The 21,482-nt window shown below is 37.4% G+C and overlaps 1 protein-coding gene across 13 annotated transcripts in view; it reads right to left on the bottom strand.

The window, feature by feature from the left end:
* SLC4A4 (solute carrier family 4 member 4) overlaps positions 1 to 21,482 on the bottom strand; it is a 499,211-nt gene that overhangs the window by 175,099 nt on the left and 302,630 nt on the right. For all 13 annotated transcript variants that reach the window (XM_032259361.1, XM_032259360.1, XM_032259371.1 and 10 more), the window contains one exon: positions 1,803 to 1,879. In XM_032259361.1, the coding sequence (XP_032115252.1) occupies positions 1,803 to 1,879 (77 nt within the window). The remainder of the gene's footprint in view (positions 1 to 1,802; positions 1,880 to 21,482) is intronic.

The raw sequence follows: 21,482 nt of genomic DNA, 5'->3' as shown, positions 1-21,482 counted from the left end.
GGGGGAGGGGATGGAATGGAATGGAATGTACAATCTTCCCATACTTCTTAGAATTCACCAAGGCCTATAAACCTCTATCACTACTACAAGTGCTGTCAGTTAAAGAGGAACACCATCATGAATATGGGTTTTTGGGAAAAAAATATAAAAAAACTAAAAACGGCAAAGTGTGAAAAGAGGAATCTTCAAACCCACCTACTTAAAAGATAGAAAGGGAAAGAACAAGTCATCCCTCAGCACCTGTGGGGCATTGCTTCCATGACCTCCGTCAGATAACAAAATTGGAGAATGCTCAAGTCCCTGATATAAAATGGCATACTATTTGCACATAACCTACACATATCCTCTTAAACACTTTAAATTGCTCTAGATTTCTTATAATACCTAATACAATATAAATGCTATGTAAACGGTTGTTATGATTTATTAGAGAGTAACAGCAAGAAAAATAAGTCTGTACATGCTCAGCACAGACACAATTTTATTTCATTCTGTCCATGGTTGGTTGAATCCATGGATGCGGAACCATGGATATGGAGGGCTAACTGTACAATCAGCATATCAAGCATGAAGCCAAATAGAATCACACTCTACTATATCAAAAGACAAAATGGTAAGTTAAAAGAGTAAGAATCAGATATTTGATTTTCTGAGGTGAGTTATGTATCATAGCTTCCATTTAGCATAGAACAAAACTGCTGCCCATCATTACACAACTAGCCAGTTTTGGAATAAGTAGCAAGGTGAAATTTTCTTGCTTCACATTCCTTCTTCTTTCCAATATATGCTACTTCCCCTCCAACCCTAGGGAAAGAGTCTAGGATTTCCATGATTTTTTAAATATGCTGCTTTCATTTCTTCAAAACTTTGAAATATTTTTATTTAGGAATCATTTTTCAATATATTCTTAAAATATAATTTTAAAAACTCTATATTCTTAAAATATAATTTTCTTGCACAGATATTTACCCAGCTGGAAAAAAAATGGCCCAGTTCATACCATATTCTCTTCAAAAGAAAGCAAACAGATATTCAAAAGCTGATTGCTCTTCATTCAACTATATGTTTTAAAAGACAAATATATAGCTAGTGAGACAACTGTCATTATCTTTCCCTACAGTATCCCCCAAAAGTTAACAACAGTGTCAGCGTTTCTTAGCATTTTTTTTTTTTCCTGGAGACAAATCTCCCTCTGTCACCCAGGCTGGAGCTCCGTGGTGTCATCTCAGCTCACTGCAACCTCTGCCTCCCAGGTTCAGGCAATTCTCATGCTTCAGCCTCCTGAGTAGCTGGGATTACAGGCCTGCACACTGTACCCGGCTAATTTTTGTGTTTTTAGTAGAGACAGGGTTTGGCCACATTGGCCAGGCTGGTCTCCAATTCCTAGCCTCAACTGATCCGCCCACCTCAGCCTCCCAAAGTGCTGGGATTACAGGCGTGAGCCACTGTGCCTGGCCAGTATTTCTTCATAATTTACCAAAATATTTTTTCATAAATTATCTCACTTAATCCCTAGAATAAACAGAGATTACTACTACTTTTTAAAGCTGAGACAACTATTACTCTAAGACTTAAATTGCTCAAGTGAATGCATCTGCAACAGCTGAAGTAGACTCAAATTCTTTCCTTCTGATTCCAGCTCCCTTCACACACTGCTTCTCCTTCTCCCAGGAAAAGTGCAAACTGTTGTCTGTACGTAAAGGTCCATTTTAAGTGAGGCAACCATCACCTGTAATCCTTCCTCAGCATCTTTTAGACATATGCTGTCTTACATTTCAAAGAAGCAAGAATATTTCGCTTACCTGGTCCTTCTCTGGTTTATCAGAAATGTCATTCAGACTGGAGGAAGTCAGATTCCTGTGGGTCATGGCTGGGCTACCTGGAAAAACACAAGTAAATGCTAATTAAAGACTTGTTTTCAAGAGCACAAAGACTTTGGCTAATTAATAAACACTAGTAGATGATGATGGAAATGGAAATGATAGTTTTAACCACTCTAGGATTCTTCTGAAGAGTTTTCCAGAGGCCAGGTTGGAGTACAAACATAGTTAAATGTAAAGTATGTAAAATCCCAAATACCTGGTTTAGGACTTATTGCCTGGTTTAATTTGAAGATAAGCTAAACTTTGAAAGAAGCTTCTAAGACAATAAGCATAAAAATGACTTTGCTCCAGGTTTGGTTCACTCTGTCATTTCCCTTTACATACTTGTGAATATACCTGGTTTTCTTTCCTTTTCCTGTTGCCTGCAGAAACCAGTTGTTTCCTCATCTTCAGCAGAGCTGACCCCAGATGCCAGGCCCAGGCCTCCTCTCCCCCAGGCCTTGGCAGCCCTTCCTAGAACGCCACTCACTCAGATCAACCTGAAAAGCCTTGGTCAAAGTGTTTCCTTCTCTGGCTAACACTTGGATCAAGAATATTTCTCCTTAGTTGGCATCTGATCTAGAATCCTCACTCTATGCCTCAATAGAGTTATCACAGCCTCCCTTACTTCTCCGAACTCCCATTTCCCAGAATAAAATAAGCATATCCTCTTTTCCCCCTTAACATGTTAAAACTCTTCTTCAAGTGAAAGGATGGATGTCATCCTGAACACTACATGGGAACCAATCTCCCTGACCATATGGCAGCTGTCAATATGGTTCACTGGTAACCCATTCAATGATTTAAGACACTAACATACACGAACAGAGAGGAAAAACATGCAGAAGAGCCACAGGCTGTTTTCAAGTAGACCATGTTAATCAACAAAATACTGAACTTTCATTCTGCAGTTGTACCTGAAATTTCTAGGCTTACTAAGCAAAAAGACTAACTTTTCAAAGCCAAGATGTTTGACCCAACTGCTGCAGGGTGCTGAGTAATGCATTCATCCTTAATCCTCAATGATCTGACTCAGGCTGGTCTTCACAGCAAGAGGACAAGGGTTGAAAAGAAGCACCGAAGTTCTAGCATAGCTTCACACTTGCTTCCCAATAATTCTTTAGATTACAGACTTTAATTCCTTCAGATAGAAACTTTTACATATAATTTCACAAAAGATTAAAATCTACTCCTAACAAGCTAATGCCTATATAACAGCAGCTCTTTAAATAATATCATTCCTTTTAACTACCAGATCAGAAAAATTGTAATATCCTTGAACTGGCCAGACAGGATATTTTCCACTCTGCTGCATTTCATCGAGTAAGCATGGCCTAGATCTCTTAAATCTTTTACCTGGTTGGGTGTTTTATTCTAGGAAAATTTGAGCTCAGAGCATTATTCAATGGAAAACAACATTTGAAAATGTGTTTTATGTGCAAAATTAAAAGAAACTCTTTGAAGAACACATTTTCTTCTTTGAGCCATGTGTTGGATTTCTAGTGTCCACTCAATACAAAAGATACCAGGGACAATCTTGAATGCCCCCCCAATAATGCTGTGATTGAAGCTAATAGAAAATGATGAGTACAGACAATTTTGCACTTTACATTTAAAAACAAAACCAGCTACTTGGACTAACTGGGTAAAAGTTCTGCCTGAATACGTGAAGAAATCTGAATTATACAATCCTAAAACAATAAAGCCTTAGCAATTCTAATCATAAGTTAAAAATCGCTTATGTAAATAAACAGGTAAGACAAATTTCTACTCATCAAATCATTTATATGTAAGTGGCAGTACTGAAATAAATGTAAAGCAGGTTTCCATTAAGTAATTTAAATTTCCAAGGCAATAGCCTAAAGTCATTGATTTGCTTTAGGCAAACTTTATAAATACTGCAAAGGCACATTTCAGCCCAAGCACTGTCCTAACTGCTGCAAAATCTGAATAGGTAGAAACCAAATTAATGAGGTTTTCTTTGTAATGATAATCTTGGTTGGTATGACAGCTTTTTTATGAAACCTTAGATACCATCTCATCATTCTTCGCATTTCTGAAAGACAATGATAGTATGGCTATCTATATTTATGCTATATGAGGAGCAAGAGAAAGGTACATGTCCAAGACAAATGCAGGAACCAGAAGAGGAAGAGAAGACTAGTATTAAGAAATAATCAAATCCGTTTCCTCTTTCTCTGATTCTCATTAATAAAAGTAACTAATATTAACAGCTTTACTAATGTTTAACACTGCAAGAGTTTGTAGTCAACACTTTCAGTAACTAAGCAAGGTGATCAGCATTCTTCAATCTTCTTCCATTCCCCTCCTGACTTCCTAAGACCTTGAAGCAGAGACAAATCCTCCCCAATGCTCTAAATCAATGGTTTCTAAAGTGAGATCCCTAGACCAGCAATATCCACATCTTGCTGGACACTTCTTAGAAAGGCAGATTATTGACACTCACGCCATGCCAATTCTTTTTTTTTTTTCCATAAGTTAGATTTCTAGTGTCTACTAAACAGATGGGAACAAGTGGTATTCGGTTACATGAGTAAGTTCTTTAGTGGTGATCTGTGAGATTTTCGTGCATCCATCACCCAAGCAGTACATACTGGACCCTATTTGTTGTCTTTTATACCTCACCCCCTCCTACCCTCCCCCTCAAGTCCCCAAAATCCATTGTCTCATTCTTATGCCTTTGCGTCCACATAGCTTAGCTCCCACATATCAGTGAGAACATATGATGTTTGATTTTACATTTCTGAGTTAGTTCACTTAGAAAAACAGTCTCTAATCTCATCCAGATCACTGCAAATGCCATTAATTCATTCCTTTTTATGAACGAGTAGTATTCCATAATATAAATATACCACAGTTTCTTTATCCATGTATCGATTGATGGGCATTTGAATCGGTTCCACAATTCTGCAATTGTGAATTGTGGCACTATAGTAGTTCTATTTTTAGTTCTTTAAGGAATGTTTACACTGTTTTCCATAGCTGCTGTACCTGTTTGCATTCCCCTCCACAGTACAGAAGGGTTCCCTGATCACTGCATCCACACTAACATCTACCGTTTTTTGATCACAGCCATTCTTGCAGGAGTAAGGTGATATTACACTGTGGTTTTGATTTGCATTTCCCTGCTCATTGGTAATGTTGAGCATTTTTTTCATGTTTGTTGGCCATTTGTTTATCTTCTTTTCAGAATTGTCTATTCATGTCGTTAGCCCACTTTTTGATGGGATTTCTTTTCTTACTGAGTTTGTTGTAGATTCTGGATATTACTCCTCTGTCAGATGTATAGATTGTGAAGATTTTCTCCCACTCTGTAGGTTGTCTGTTTACTCTGCTGACTGTTCCTTTTGCTGTGCAAAAGCTCTTTAGTTTAATTAAGTCTAATTAATTAATTTAATTTATTAGTTTAATTAATTTAATCTAATTTAATTAATTTGGTTTAATTAATTTAGTTTAATTAATTTATTTATCTTTGTTTTTTATTGTATTTGCTTTTGGGTTTTGGGTCACGAAACTCTTAAGTCAACATTTATAAGATTTTTCCAATGTTATCTTCTAGAATTTTTATAGTTTCAGGTCTTAGATTTAAGTTCTTAATCCATCTTGAGTTGATTTTTGTATAATATGAAAGATGAGAATCCAGTTTCATTCTCCCACATGGGGCTAAGCAATTATCCCAGCATCATTTGTTGAAAAGTGTATCCTTTCCCACTTTATGATTTCGTTTACTTTGTTAAATATCAGTTGGCTGTAAGTATTTGGGTTTATTTCTGGGTTCTCTATTCTGTTCCATTGGTGTATATGCCTATTTTTATACCAGTACCATGCTGTTTTGGTGACTATGATCTTATAATATAGTTTGAAATCAGGTAGTGTGATGCTTCCAGATTTGTTCTTTTTGCTTAGTCTTGTTTTGGCTATGCAGGCTCTTTTTTGGTCCCATATGAATTTTAGAATTGCCTTTTCTAATTCTGTGAAGAATGGTGGTGTTTTGATAGAGAGTGTGTTAAATTTATAGATAGCTTCTGGTAGTATGGTCATTTTCACAATATTGGTTCTACCCATCCATGAATATGGGACGTGTTTCCATTTGTTTGTGTCATCCATGATTTCTTTCAGCAGTGTTTTATAGTTTTCCTTGTAGATGTCTGTCACCTCCTTGGTTGGGTATATTCCTAAGTATTTTATTTATTTTGCAGCTATTGTAAAAAGGGCTGTATTTTTTATGTAATTCTCTGCTGGGTCACCGTTGGTGTATAGAAGAGCTACTGATTTGTGTACATTAATCTTGTATCTGGAAACTTTGCTGAATTCTTTTGTCAGTTCTAGGAACTTTCTGGAGGAGTCTTTAGGGTTTGCAAGGTAAAGAATCATATCATCAGCAAACAATGATACTTTGACTTCCTCTTTACCAATTTGGATGCCCTTTATATCTTTTTCTTGTCTGATTGCTCTGGCTAGGACTTCCAGTACTATGTTGAAGAGGAGCGGTGAGAGTGGGCATCCTTGTCTTGTTCCAGGTCTCAGAGGGAATGCTTTCAACTTTTCCCCATTCAGTATTATGTTGGATGTGGGTTTGTCATAGATGGCTTTTATTACATTGAGGTATGTCCCTTGTATACTAATTTTGCTGAGAGGGATGCTGGATTTTGTCTAATGCTTTTTCTGCATTTATTGAGATAATCATGTGATTTTTGTTTGTAATTCTGTTTATGTGATGTATCACATTTATTGACTTGTGTATGTTAAAGCATCCCTGGTATGAAACCCACTTGATCTTGGTGGATTATCTTTATGATATGTTAAAATCAAAAATCATATCTTTTTTATTTTAATATAGATGCTAAAATCCTTAACAAAATACTAGCTAACCAAATCCATATTGGTTAGCTAGTACTTGTTAAGGATTTTAGCATCTATGTTCATCAAGGATATCGGTCTGTGGTTTTCTTTTTTGGTTATGTCCTTTCCGGGTTTTGGTATTAGGGTGATGCTGGCCTCATAGAATGAATTAGGGAAGGTCCCTTCTTTCTCTACCTTGTGGAATAGTGTCAAAAGGATTGGTCTCAATTCTTCTTTGAAAACGCCTGATCGATTCTATCAACACTCTGGGTATGAGGCGAGAGGGTGGACACCAATGTGCATTTTAACAAGCCCTCAAAGTGATTCTGAATCATGCTGAAGATTGAGAACCAGTGCTCTAAATAAACCAGTTATCTTAACAGTATCTATACTAATCAGAATCTGAGTTGAAAGAAGCATATACATTGAAGGAATATCAACAGACGGGTAATTCTGATAACCTTGCCCTCCTCCAAGCTACTGCTCTAAACTATCATATCTCAAGCAAATCATTAGCTTATCATATGTGCCATATAAACACACAAAGAGGTTACCTGACGTCTCCTCTAAATCCTTGCCTATATTACCAAATAAATAAATAATTTTGTTTTGGAAACTCACTGTTTAATCAACCTTTTCCACAAACATATCACCCAAATCCAGTAAGAAAAAGATGAGGGCCAAAAGAGATTATTAACCAGGTTATACAAGGGAATAAAAAATTTGTGTGTGGCATTTTTGTTAACCTGGGAAGGTGTTAAAAAACAAGTACCTAACAACGTTCTTGTGAATATTTTACACCTGACATTTCATAAGACATATTGTCAGAATAAATATTTTCTATTTAGATTTTTGGCCTATAATGTAAATACATTATACTGCAATCCTGAGCAAGTGGAGATGCTAGAGAAAAATGTCACCTTGCACCAAAAAGGAAAAATGCAAGTGTACCCTAAAGTATGCTGCTTCTCGGGCAAATGGTGATTCATTCACTCAAAGCTACAATGAGTAGGCCCTTTCCACCTAAAATCCAGGGTATAAAAATGTCTTATGCTTGTTCTTGGTCCAAAGAAACTTTGTGTTTTTTAAGATTCACTTAAAAAAAACAAAGTAGAAGAAGAACCAGTCTCAAGTGCATAATCATAATTAATTTCCATATCACTGTTTTCTGGCCATAAGAAAAAGAAAGCTTTGAGAATCACATTTTCAAGCAGTTTCACACAATCAAAAACAATTTCATTTTCAAAGTACCCACTTGGCAGGTACATCCTGTTGCTATAAAAATTAATTACATTCTGTACTAAGTTTGAAAATCATCATTATTCTTTAGCACACATGTAGCAATTCATAAAGTCCTTTGCAATTATAACTATTAGATACAATAAAAAGGGGTGAAGAGAAGCTATGGCACAGAAAGAAGATATTTGAATGTGTACCTATTAATGTAATACAATGACACATAAACTCCCCCCTCACTTCCTACCTCCATAATGAGCCAATAGAGAACCCAGGGACAAGCTAAAATGAAGATCCCATGACCTATAAAATAAATTGAATCTTTTTTATTCTCAATAATAAATAAGTAATATTTGTAGCACAAAAAATAACTAAGATAACTCACATGTAATAGACATACAAGAGAATCTGCATGTTCCCATGAGAATATTTGGAGGTATGGATCTGGTTTTCACAGCTTGGGACCCAAAACTAGCAATAAATGTTGTTTCAGAATGATGGATGTTAATGTGTTCTGTACCCACATTGATTCATTGATGTTCTTTCTTCTCCCTTTGTTGGCATAACAAATCTAGTAGAAGATGCCTATAGTCAAGAGTAATGGTCAACTAATCTTTTTGAGTACTAGGTACCTGAACTCACATTATCTTACTTAATCCTCTTATCAACACTATAAAGTTGGTATTATTATTACCACTTGATAATAAACAAATTATTCTCAAGGAGGGTAAGTTCATGGTCACACAGCAAGTGGTAAAACCATAATGTAAACCTGGATCTCTTAATACCAATCCCACTGCCTCTGGGAAGAAAACTTTTTCTCCCTGTATTATTTACATAAACACGTAAACTTCATCATGGCTAGTAAAGAGAAAATGTAATGTACAACCACAAAGAATATGTTCTATTTTCATGCCAATTATGTGCAGGATAACATCACTACAGATGTTTAAGGCAGTTATGTTCTTGGTTTCCAACTTAGCAGTTCCAAAGATGGAGATGGTATTACTCTACTTTCTCATTTTCATAAAGAAAAGAAGGGGGAAATATTGAATTCAGCCACTCTGTTTACCATTCTAATTAAATAGTTGTCCCAAACCACAGATCTGTGACAAAGAAGGATGCTAAGGACAGTAGCAATATAATTATAAAACAATTACACCACATGCTTCTCAATGTCTTAATTTGTAGCCATAGCCAAGTGTTTGTAAAATTCCACAACACACATACAGCCTATTCTCCATCATTTCTATGTTAGTTTTACATATTTCAAGTTACTTCAGTTCTAATTTCTTCCCATTTCACTCACTAAAAACAGGAATAAAATGGGACAAAGAGAACAAATCACTTAGAATACTTAACAATGAGTTTGACTGACAAAATCTAGAAGGAAGGCTAAAAGAGTTTGTATTTCTATCAGGCCTGTTTCCTAGTTTTAGACAGCAACAGGTTATTAAGAGCTGTCCCTTCGAAAAATAATAAACATGTCATTATGGTCCCCAACCCATTTCCATCCTCCATACCCTAAATAAAATACAAAAATATTTAAAATATTAGACTATGGAAAGTTATTGTAAACATCATCAGTCAGAAGGTGCCCTTTGAAGGAATTTCATAAGAAGAAAAACTCAGTTTGGGCATTTTTGCTTGTTTCCTTTATGATTGTTTTGTTTAAAATACTTTTAATGTTTGTTTTTATTTTATGTAATGTAAACTCCAAGAGCCAGAGCCCAGGCCCTTGGTTTGTCCTGTTCACAGCTATAGCCTCAGACCTTAGCATTAGTGGCACTTAATACTTTGTGAATGAATAATAGTGATGGGGTATCATTTTACCTCCATTTGGAGTTACTACTATAAACACTACCGTACAAAGTCTATTTCCTATGGAGGGAGATGCTGTGTGCACACTCCAAGAGCCTTCAGACTTGGACACCCTTAGAGTAAATAAGTAAGAAGTTTGTAGCTGGCCCAGAACTAACAGAACTGAAAGACTCTGCCAAACTGGCCCAAAGCCTGCTGCTCAGCAGGGGGAAAAGCACAGCAATAAAGAAGGAAAAGAGAAATTCCCTGCAAAGGAGGAATGAGGATATGAGGATGGAGGAGAAATAAGGCAGAGTGTCAGGATCTCAGCTAAATGAAAGGAGAGCCTGGGGCAGAAAAAAGCTAGAGGAAACTAAATCCAAGCATATAATTGTCTTAGAAAGTGGAGCAACTGTGGAGAAAACAAGACAGCAAAAGACCCAGATTACTATCAAAATATGTGAGTAAAGTTGAAGCCAAAAGCTGATGTCATTCCTAACATGAGACAAAGATAATAGAGAGGACGTCCTTATATCAAGAGGTAGAAGTATGCAGAGGTCAAATCACAGATACCTGCGTCAATGAGGCTTCATAAATACTACTCTCTTATTTTAATAGCTATTCTCTGCCCTTTGGGACCTTTGCTATCTATAGTCCCCTTGATAATCATTTAACCTCAACTTTCTTGATGCTGTTCACTCCTGTTTTTTTAATTTTCTTACTACTCTGTGGGCCTTTTGCATAGTTCAGTGTTAGGTCTCATACATCTCAGTATCAAGTACCAAAGTTTCATCTCTTCTAATTCTTTCAAATTTCAGCCAGCAAAACCAAAATGCTCTAATTCACTATGAGTCTTATTCTAATAATATTGTACTGGAAATTTAATTTTTATTGTAATCCAAAATAGGTAGCTTAGGCCAGGCATGGTGGCTTATTCCCAGAATCCCAACAGTTTGGGAGGCCAACGCAGGAGAATCACTTGAATCCAGGAGTTCAAGGCCACCCTGAGCCACACAGTGAGAGCCCACCTCTTTAAAAAAAAATTTTAAAGTTAGCTGGGGATGGTGGTACACACCGGTAGTTCCAGCGACTAAAGAAGCAGGTGGGGGTGGGGAGAGGAGTGCTTGAGCCCAGGAGTTAAAGGCTGCAGTTGGCTGTGGTCACATCACTGCACTCTAGCCTGGGCAACAGAGCAAGACCCCAACTTAAATAAATAGAATAGAATAGAACAGAACAGGATAGAATAGAATGCTTAATTTCTTAAAAAAAAATTCACTCTCTTTCTCAAACACACAGACATTAATAAGGAATATAAAATCTCCACTCAGCTGAGAAAGCATTCAAAAGACAAATACATACTGGAAAATTTACTAAATAGAAAAGTCCCTATAGTGTACTTCAAGGAATCTGTGGTCTCTGTGATTATAGTATTTGTTTGGATAGTTATCTTTCTCCATATTCACAAACACATACATGAGCACATACGTATACACAGATGCACATCCATGCATGTACACATACAACATAAATTTATAAAGAAAATATTATTCCCTCCCCATAATGTGATGAAAACATATAAAATAACTTGTGACCTTCTTATCTCACAAAAGCAGAGAGAGAAAAGAACAGTATATTCAGCAAGTCTATGCTAGCTAAAGGTTAAGCGGGAAAACCTATCAATGATGGAATGTAACAGAAGTAAATGAATATCCCACTGCCTTTATTCCAAACAGGCACTGACCCAGAGTGATTTTAGTGAAAATCTTCACAGCAAAGTCTTCTGAATTTTAGTGAAAATCACTCTGGGTCAGTGCCTGTTTGGAATAAAGTAGTTTCCTGCAGCCACATCATTACAAGGACACATATGGTGTCTGATTCAGATATGTTTGGTCTATTCTCTTTTATATACATGTAGACATCAGATCCAAGACAAAGTAAAATTTCACTGATTTAGAAGATTGGAAGAATTCTCTGATTTGATGAAGCATCCAAATTAAAAATACTTTAAGTAGGCTACCAACTCAAAATGGTAAGCTTAGTGCATGACTTAGTAACTGGATTTATCTCCTCAACCTTCCCAGATACTTTTAAAATGATAGATTCATAAAAAAAAAATACTTTTTTACAAAAGTATAAAGACACACCAATGAAAAGAATGGATAGAAGACCAACATAGACGAAAGACTCTGAAAACTTTCTGAAAGAAGAGGAGCAGATAAAATAGTAGAATATGACACCATTTATGCTATTTAGAAATTTCAGTGTAAAATTCCATGCAGAGGTACATGGAATTAAAAAGAGAATATCTTTCTTGCAAAACTCTGAAGAAGCTGCACATTGGAAACTGCCAAGTACAATGGAGGCAGAAGTAAGGGAAAGCCTAAAAAGGATGAATTCAAGGAAAGGGATGGGTTCAAGGAAGTATACCACCTCCTCATTGGGCAGAATACCCGGAAGCCAAAGCATTTACATGGCAGGGCTCTGCTAAAGACGCATCCAGAAAAAAACCAGGGCAATTAGCACAGGTGTTTGTATCTCACAGCAAAGTCTTCTGAATTCTTGAGCTTAGAGCACCCCTCAGGATTACGCCTCCTGCTCATACTAAAGCAAATACTCTTCCTTAAATACAAATGTACAATAGAGCAGCACCATCAGAGGTTTAAGAGAGGAAGCCAAAGACTAAAACCCAATGTTAAATTAAAAAAACAGGCAAAATAATTCCAAAAAAGAAATATCATTTAGAAAGTTGAAATAAAGATTCTAATTAGTTTTTAGAGATTTGAGAAGATACTGTATCCACAAAACATAGATTGATATGAAAAACAGAACAAGGAAAATGTTTTAGAATGGACCATTAATTATCTTAAAACCTTTATGTATGAGATTATACACATACCAAAAAAAAAAAAAAAGCCCTCAGTACAACCATTAGAAAATATTTTAACAAGACTCTTCCAAAGAGCAAGGGAAGAGGGGAACAAAGAGCCAGAAAACATAAGACAAGATAAGAGGTAAGAGGATCAATCCAGGAATGCCAATACTTGATTATTAGGAGTCCTGCTAAGCAACAACAAGGAAAAGTGTGGACAGAACATCATCAAAAAGAATATCCCAGAACATTATCAAAGAGAATTCAAGAACCCACAGATAAAGGACATATTTCTTCAGATCACAAAGATGCCTAGGGAAAAATAAAATAAGCCCCAAAAAATAATTTTTAAAAGTCCTGTATGTAAATGAATCGTTGTGAAACTTTATAACACTAAGAATGAAAAAATCCAAAAATGTTCTATCTAGAAAGGAAAAGGTATAAGACTTAGATTTTGGAATTCTCTTAAGCAACACAGAATGGTAGAAGATAATGGGACCATGATTTCAAAGTACTGGAAGAAAATTACCTTCAATCAAGAATTCTACATGCTTCCAAATCATCAATGGAGTGTGATAAAAATAATATAGAAAAGCTGGGGTCAAAAAAAAACTCTAAAAAATGTTAACCTTAATTTGTCCTTTTATACAAAGTTATTGACAGCGTAACAAGCAAAATGAGGGAATGAACTAAGAAATAGAAATATACGGTCTCCAACTCAGGATGGCAATGAATGCTAGGGTGTCCATTGTGCAGTGGTCTGGCAAGCAACCCATCTCGTAAAGCAAGAGGGCAGTGTAGGGAAGAGAGGAGCTAACAGGAGGGGCAGATCTGCAAGGAAATATCAAGGGATGCTAAAGGTGTATTAGTATCTTTGAGATACTGGAAAAGCTTAGGAATGTAGTAACAATAGGCAATTTTTTAAATGCAACCTAAAACTCCACATTTAAGAAAAGCTACACAAAAGAAAATGTACTTAGAGCTCATTACAGCTTTAGAGTAAACCATATTCATAGCCATAATGATTTAATTTCTAACATTAGCACAAACTGATAGAGAAAGCATAGAATTTATAGATAAAGACAAGAATATAAATCTAAAGACCGTGCATGGTGGCTCACACCTGTAATCCCAGCACTTTAGGTGGCCAAGGCAGGCAGACCACCTGAGATCAGAAGTTCGAGATCAGCCTCACCAACATAGAGAAACTCTGCCTCTACTAAAAATATAAAATTAGCCAGGTGTGGTGGCACATGCCTGTAATCACAGCTACTTAGGAGGCTGAGGCAGGAGGCTGAATTGCTTGAACCTGGGAGGCGGAGGTTGCAGTAAGCCAAGATCGTACCATTGCACTCCAGCCTGGGTAACCAGAGCAACACTCTGTCTCAAAAAAAAAAATTTAATTAAATAATATATATAATCTATATTGAAAATAAAAAGTATAAGCACCAATGACAGAAGTCTAGAAGGTAAGCAGCCAAAAGAGGGGCAGCAGAGAGTACAGATGCTAAAATCTGTGTTTTACAAGGTAAGAAGTCAAAAGACTCTGTCAAAATTTGCTACAAAAAGAAATAAAAGCATAGGTTTACTACTTAAAATTACAAACATAATTAATAATGAACTAGAAATGATAATACAAACGTATTTGAAAGAAAAAGATATACAAATGAGGTATTTTTTTTTTCTTTTTGTGGGGAAAGGACAGAATCTCATTCTGTCATATAGGCTTGAGTGCAATGGCATGATCTGGGCTCACTGCAACCTCCCAGGTTCAAGCCCCCCTCCTCACTGTTCTAGATTTCTAGCTCACAAAACATGACTTGGGAAAAGCCCATTCAATTGGCTTCCTCATGCAATAAACTCCTCAGGGCTTGCTGATTGCACATTCATTTAACTGATACACTCCTAGCAATCGATGACCATAGGACACCCACATAGGAGTAGCCTCCAAGAAACAAGGGCACAAACACCTCTGGACACATAATGCCTCTTTCACCCAAGTGGCCCTGAAGACACTCTAGACCAAAGTGCTGTAAATCTGAGAGAGAAGAAAGGCAGGATGCAACCTGTCCCGTTGTGCACTTGCTCATACACTCATTTTCTCCCCCTTAGAGAGATAAATTATGCAATTCAGCTAAAGTGACATCTAGGGTCCAAATGATATGATAGCTTCAGGACCCCAAGTGATCCTAGAGCTATCCTAGAAAATTCTGTTCAGAGCTGTGACAGGCACAGGATTTCCTTCTATTGAAAAGCCCAAGCTGAGCTGAGATGCTTGCAGTTCTTGGTTGATATTGTCTAATCCGAAATGGCATCACATTATCTAGTTCTAAGAAGTCCCACAGGTGAGGATATTTGGCTCTGCAACACAGACCTGCCTAACATTATCTGCTGCAGCAGGCATTATGTTTCTGATTGGAAGGTGGCAGAGTGGGGGCAGCAGAGAAGACAGCGTGGTGGCTCATACTTCTGCTTTCTGGATGGGCCTAATGAACCCATAAAGACATATATAAGAAGAATAATTGCCGATATGTTATTATTATCATAGAAAAAAGACAAAGTGAGAAAAGGTAGTAAAATGGGAATAAAAATCTCTCATCAGGACGTTGTAAGGATTAAGCAAGGAAATACATCTGGAAGTGTCTTGCTCAGCTCTTCAATAGATGTTAGTTGTGTCTTTCCCTTTGCCCTGCAATCATGTGCATAAATCCCCTCTGAACTCAAGATCCTTAGGAAACAGTAAACTATATTTTCCATAGTGGGATACCATATACTCACCATTTGTAATTTTCTAGTCTAAGAAAATGAGTTCAGAGAATTGAGAGGTTTCAGTTCTAACTCATATCCCGAGGTGGGGGTTGAAATCATGAGCTGGCTTAAGAAATGCGGACTGAGACCTAAATGTAGCTGTTACTCATCACACAAAAGGTATGTGATGACTTTAGGCAAACCAATACAAGAGAGCTTCTAGGAAAAATGTTAGATGTCTTACTGAGTATATAGCTCATTAGTAACTTTTTAATTGAGAAACCTATGCAATAAGTACCTCACTTACTTATGTATATACATCACAGGTAAAGAAAGTTCTTTAATGGTAATTTCTAATGTTCTCTTGAGGATAGTATGGTCTTAGCCCATTCTAGTATCTGTCATTCTGATTTGAAAGCAATATATACTTTCCTATATTTACTAAAGCAGTGTGGAGAATGAAGTGGGTAGGAAAAGAGAGCAAATGGTAAAATATATGCATCACCATACAAAACACAGCTCTGGGAATGCTTCACTGAGCCTAGTTATACTGGTTAAAGATTGCTTAAGCCAGTGGACAAAGGTGCATTTTTAAAAATCCATTTTCTGCTGAACCAACGTAAAGAGAAAATCAGAGAATGAGAAAGAAATTCATATCAGAATCAGTATCAAAACTTTGGCTTCAGAAATTCCTCCAGCACAGCACTACTAGAACTTTCTCACAGTTGTGTATTATCTCTGGACCAGGAATACAATACAGTGGGAACAGTGAGTTTAGATACCCCCCAGGTGGGTTCTCCAGAGGCTGGGTATGTTACTATAGATGTGGCTCATAGAATCACAGAGTTAAAGGGCAAACTCATCTGAGCAACTTCTTATCCAAGCAGTTTCTCTCCTACATTATACATAGCCAGTCTCATAACATCCATTTACATACTCTCAGTGACAGGGAGCCTGCTGCTTAATGAAGTGATCCATTTCACTGTAATAGAGCTCATTCTTACACGTGGTAAACTGCTTCAATATCCCAGGTAAGCAGTAGCATTTGCACAGACCAAGAAAAAGTGTGAGGATTGTGTTCAGAGTGCCAACCCAAGTACACAGATGCTCAGAAAAAGCTGGTTCTCACTTAAATATGTACAGCTGCTACTAGTTGCCTTAGAAGTAATGATGTCTTCATATGTTCTCAGGCTTAACTCAGATGTTCATAAACAGAAGCCCTTGCTTTATCTTTTACAATTCTCTAGCACTGGAAAGTTGGTCCCTGCAGTCCTCATCCCTCTCAAAAAAACTAGTGTGCAAAGGTCCCTTGAAGAAAAAAAAACCTAGCTTCCTTATATAAGAGGACTATATCCTCACCAACAGGCCTTTGTGAGCCTGGATCTAGGAAAACTAAAATTTCAATCAGGTCATTGATCTTTTTTTTTTTTTTTTGGAAAATCAATGGACTATAAAAATTACATTCACTCCCAAAAACATCAGGAGTTTCAATAAAGTATCTTCTTCACCAAAATGATCACCCATAGAGCCTAGTCTATTCTCTGAAACAACAAATTCTACTTTCCTCTGTATACTTGTATTGAGTGAGCTCTTGTGAACTAACTTAGCTGCATTTTCTCCAGTTCCTTTAACCAACACTCCTATGGCCATATCTAGAACTCTCACTACCTAACCACCTCCTCCATGGTCTCCACGTCCTCATTCTCCTCCTTCAGATGTAAACCGCTCACTCTACAAGCACTTCTCACTCTGTTCAGGATACGCTCAGCTTCATCCAGTCAACTAGTCCAGTTATCAAAAACATCACTTGTTCGTTGGTTAAAAGAAGAAAAAGTCTATTGAGCCAAGATCACACCACTGCACTCCAGCATTGGTGACACAGCAAGATGGTGTCTCAAAAAACAAACAAACAAAAAGGTCTAACTTGTAGCTCTCTACGATAGGGACTGTGTCTGCTTTAATCATTGTATATTCCCAGCACCTAGCTAAGTAGTGAGCAGAGAAGAATAGCACTCAAAAATATTTAAATGAATGAATGAATTGAGGGTCTGAATGAATTAGTATACATCCAAAACTCTACCCCTATAACTGGATATGATAAAATTATTGCCACTAAAGGGAGAAGGAGCCTTCCCAGTCTGAGGTTATGATAATCTCTGCTACTGAATACAATAGTCACAACTATCTCAGTCATTATTATAAGAACAAGCTATACAACCTGAGCCACTACCTAAGTAAGAGGAAGTGCCACTTTCTTACAGGCTCTAGACACTCCCCTAGGAACCCGGACAAAAATTATCTAAAGATGCTCTCTGAAAAATGGAGAATAACTCAACCTTGAAACCTACAGCAATTCCCGAAATCAAGACCCCAGCTTAAATGCATGCTAGAAGAATCGATTTTTAAAGTAAGACATTTACAGAGGGAAAAGCTTGTCATTGTAATTGAATTTATCCTCTTCATCCTCAAAAAGGATGATCATATTAGTATCTCTGCTACATGCACCTAATAAGACTGCACTTCGATTTGTAACCATGGTTACTGTTTGCATCACAGTGAATAGCTCTTTCTGAGGCAAGAGCTGATCACAGCCCATAATAGTTTGTGTGCTCCAGCTGTTTCCTGGGGTTGATAAGAATGCGCCTCAGGAAACAGAACCATTGCAGAAAATTACACTTCAGAATTCCGACTTGTTGCCCTTCATTGAAAAACATCAGGCATTTCATTTTCTGACTGGAAACAGTAAAAAACAGAGTCATCAGTGTCCACACTTCTTATTAGCAGACAAGAGCAGCATCTGTGTCTGGAAGTAAGGAAACCTGAGAGTACAGAGGAAAAGAAGCAGAGAGAGGAATGGCAAGGAAATGTGCCATCTGGAGTCTACACACCCAAGTTCAAACCCTGGTCCCCCCAACTAACTGAGTGACCTCAAATAATCCCTATCAGATAGGCAAGATTACAGTAGAACAATATTTGATTCTCAAGGCTTAAAACACCAGTGATTTATTTCTTACTTATGATCATAACTATTGTGGATTTGCTGGGGTTGGTTTGGTATTTTTGTCCTCGGGCCAGGACCCAGATGCATGGAGCAGCCACTCTCTTGAAGTTTTCCTGGGAAATCGCCTCCATCACTCCTGCTCACAATCCCTTGGCCAAAGCAAGTCATGAGCTCACATTTAACTTCAAGCGGGTTGAAGAAGTAGGGTCCTCATGTGGGCCCAGAAAGAGACAGATCTGGAATATTGGTGGATATCCCTAATGACTACTATCAATATTTAACTTCACTGAGCCTCAGTTCCTTCATCTGTCATAAGGAGTGAGTGATGCTTACTTCAGAGAAATGTTTTGGGGGGACTGGTTTAATCAACGATACCTGGAGTTGTCATAGTTGCCCTAGTTGTGATATCTGAGTCATGGATAGAATGATCTAGTCATCAAGAAATGGAGGCCCTGACCAAATCATCTAATTCTCAAATTCTACTACTATCAGCAGCCACAGAAAAGCAGCAGACCTTCCCTCAGGCCACTAAGTCCAGTCAGTTTTTTGGGTGATGTGAAGACTACAATCTGGTCAATTTAGAAAAATCATTCCTGCTCTTGGTTTACATGTTACCTCATCTTTTCTCTCCCTTTCAGGTTAAGTGTCCATTTAATCAACAAATATTTATGAAGTATCTGTGTGTCAGGCCCTGTGTTAGACCCTGGATGAGGAATAAATTAGTTTCTTCCAAGAAAAGCCCCAATCTATGCAAGAGGAATCACAATTTGTGACTCAATAACAGCTTCCCATACCACCATCACCACCACCAGAAAAAAGAAGACTAATGTGCAGAAATAAAGAAATCTAGATGAATTTGAGAAATTCGTCATCATTCCCTCCAAACTCTGTTTTGTCCAATAGTCAAATACAAAACTGGAACTACCTTATTGTTCAGAATGTTTGTCTCAGGCTAATGGATATTACACATTCTGGTTAAGTAGATACTACATATTCTATCTCCTTTTTGTTTTCCAATTTACTAAGCTCTTAAAGATGATCAGAACACATTCTCTCCATACCAACTGTGTGGGAACAAAAGAGACACAAGTGTGACTGACATTGTATGGTTAGCAAGTAATTTAGCCATGGCAAGAAACAGGTGGACAAATCTGTCAAGTCCAACATTTACTGAACATCTACTAAATATGTGGCATTATGCTTGACACTGGGAATACAAAAATCAATAGGTTGTGCTCAAGCTCTTTAGATACTTTGCCAATGAAGACGGAAACATATTTGTACTATTGTATAATAAGTCAGTGAGGGAAGGGGGTTGGAGTTATGAAAGCATAAATAAGGGAGAGGCACTACAGTGGAATGGGAGGAGGAGGAGATAATGAGCAATACAAAAAAATTCTCCTGGGGGACATGAGAACTTTAAGGATAGGTTAAATTTAGTCACATCAAGTGGGGGCAATTGGAACAGCATGAACAAGTGATAGAGAGATCGAAAGGCATGGAATCTAAGTATATAAAAATCTAAATTACAAGAGCTTGTAGTACAGGAGAGGGAATGGCAAGAGATGATTAGAGGGTTAGACAGAGACCAAGTCAAAAAGCATTCCACAGGCTAGAGAACTCAGGCTTGAGGTCTTATAAGTATTAGCCAGGCTAGGGAACATGAGCTTGAGTTTAAAAATGATAGGGGGTCATCACTAAAGGTTTTTTAGCAGAGGGAGTGATGTGTTACATTTGTAGCTTAGGTTCTTCTGGCAGTTGTGAAAGATGGATTTTAAGAAGTCAGAGTGAAGGCTTGGAAAACAAGATGATATTCAAATGGTCCCACAAGAGATGATGATGAAGACCTGAATTAGAGCAGTTGTAATAGTCAGGGATGGGTGGAAATAAATCAGAAGTAAAATGATAGAAGAGTATGGTTACTGAAGGGTATAGAAGGTGAAGGGGAAGAAGGAGTCTATGATGATAGGGACTTTTTGGCCTGGCAAAGGGATAAATGAGGATCAATTGAGGCGGAGGATATATTAAGAGGAGTAGAACTCAGATCTGAATTACCAGGACAAGTCTAAACATAATAAACATTCAGCTTACCATGGAAATAAAAGCCTTGTTTCTGAAGATTTTGCCAGTAATTTTCTTCAAAGTAAAATTCTACTGTTTGCTGCCAAAAAGAAATTTCATTATTAACTTTGAAATTGATATCTGTCGCTAGAATATTGCATTTGCTTTTCCTTCTGTCTCTCTCACTCGTATGTGCATAGACAGACTAATTCAAGTATTTAGAGCTTGTGTTGTCTCCAATCATTAAATCCAGACATTGTTTGGTCTAATAAGAGTGCTTTATTGTATATTTGCATGAAAGACTGTCCATCAGTTTCAAATTAATGTAGTCTACTTCAGAAGTCTCCTGTAAAACCACAGTCTCACCAGTTCTTCAGTAGACCTTGAACTGGTAACCCTCCCTCATTATGAGAAAACCCTCATTCCATTGTAAGAATATGCAGGAAGAGATTTTCTGCACAGTGGCCTTCCATAACTGCACACTGCTCTTAGCCCTGCCAAGAAGAGCACACTCCAAAGCCAAGTTATAATTCCTGATGTGACTGGGTAATAGTCATTAGTGCTGTATACAAAATATTTCTGAATCACCTTCTGGGCACATGGTAGCATAATCATTCTTTGAAGTTAGAATATGGACACATGATATGATTTGGCTGTGTCCCCACCCAAATCTCAGCTTGAATTGTATCTCCCAGAATTCCCATGTGTAGTAGGAGGTAGACAGGGAGAGGTAATTGAATCACTGGGGTCAGTCTTTCCTGTGCTATGCTTGTGATAGTGAACAAGTCTCACAAGATCTGATGGGTTTATCAGGGGTTTCCGATTTGCTTCTTCCTCATTATCTCTTGCCACCACCATGTAAGAAGTGCCTTTCACCTCCCACCATGATTCTGAAGCCTCCCTAGCCATGTGAAACTGTAAGTCTATTAAACCACTTCTTCTTCCCAGTCTAGGGTATGTCATTACCAGCAGCATGAAAATTGACTAATACAACACATGACTCACTATGTCAGATGAAATATACACGAACATGATGTATCAT

This window comes from Sapajus apella, unplaced genomic scaffold (assembly GCF_009761245.1).
Source record: "Sapajus apella isolate SASKATOON/1434 unplaced genomic scaffold, GSC_monkey_1.0 scaffold108, whole genome shotgun sequence".
Lineage (NCBI taxonomy): Eukaryota > Metazoa > Chordata > Mammalia > Primates > Cebidae > Sapajus > Sapajus apella.
The sequence above is the reverse complement of the archived record's forward strand: the minus strand, read 5'-3'. Positions and strand labels throughout refer to the sequence as shown.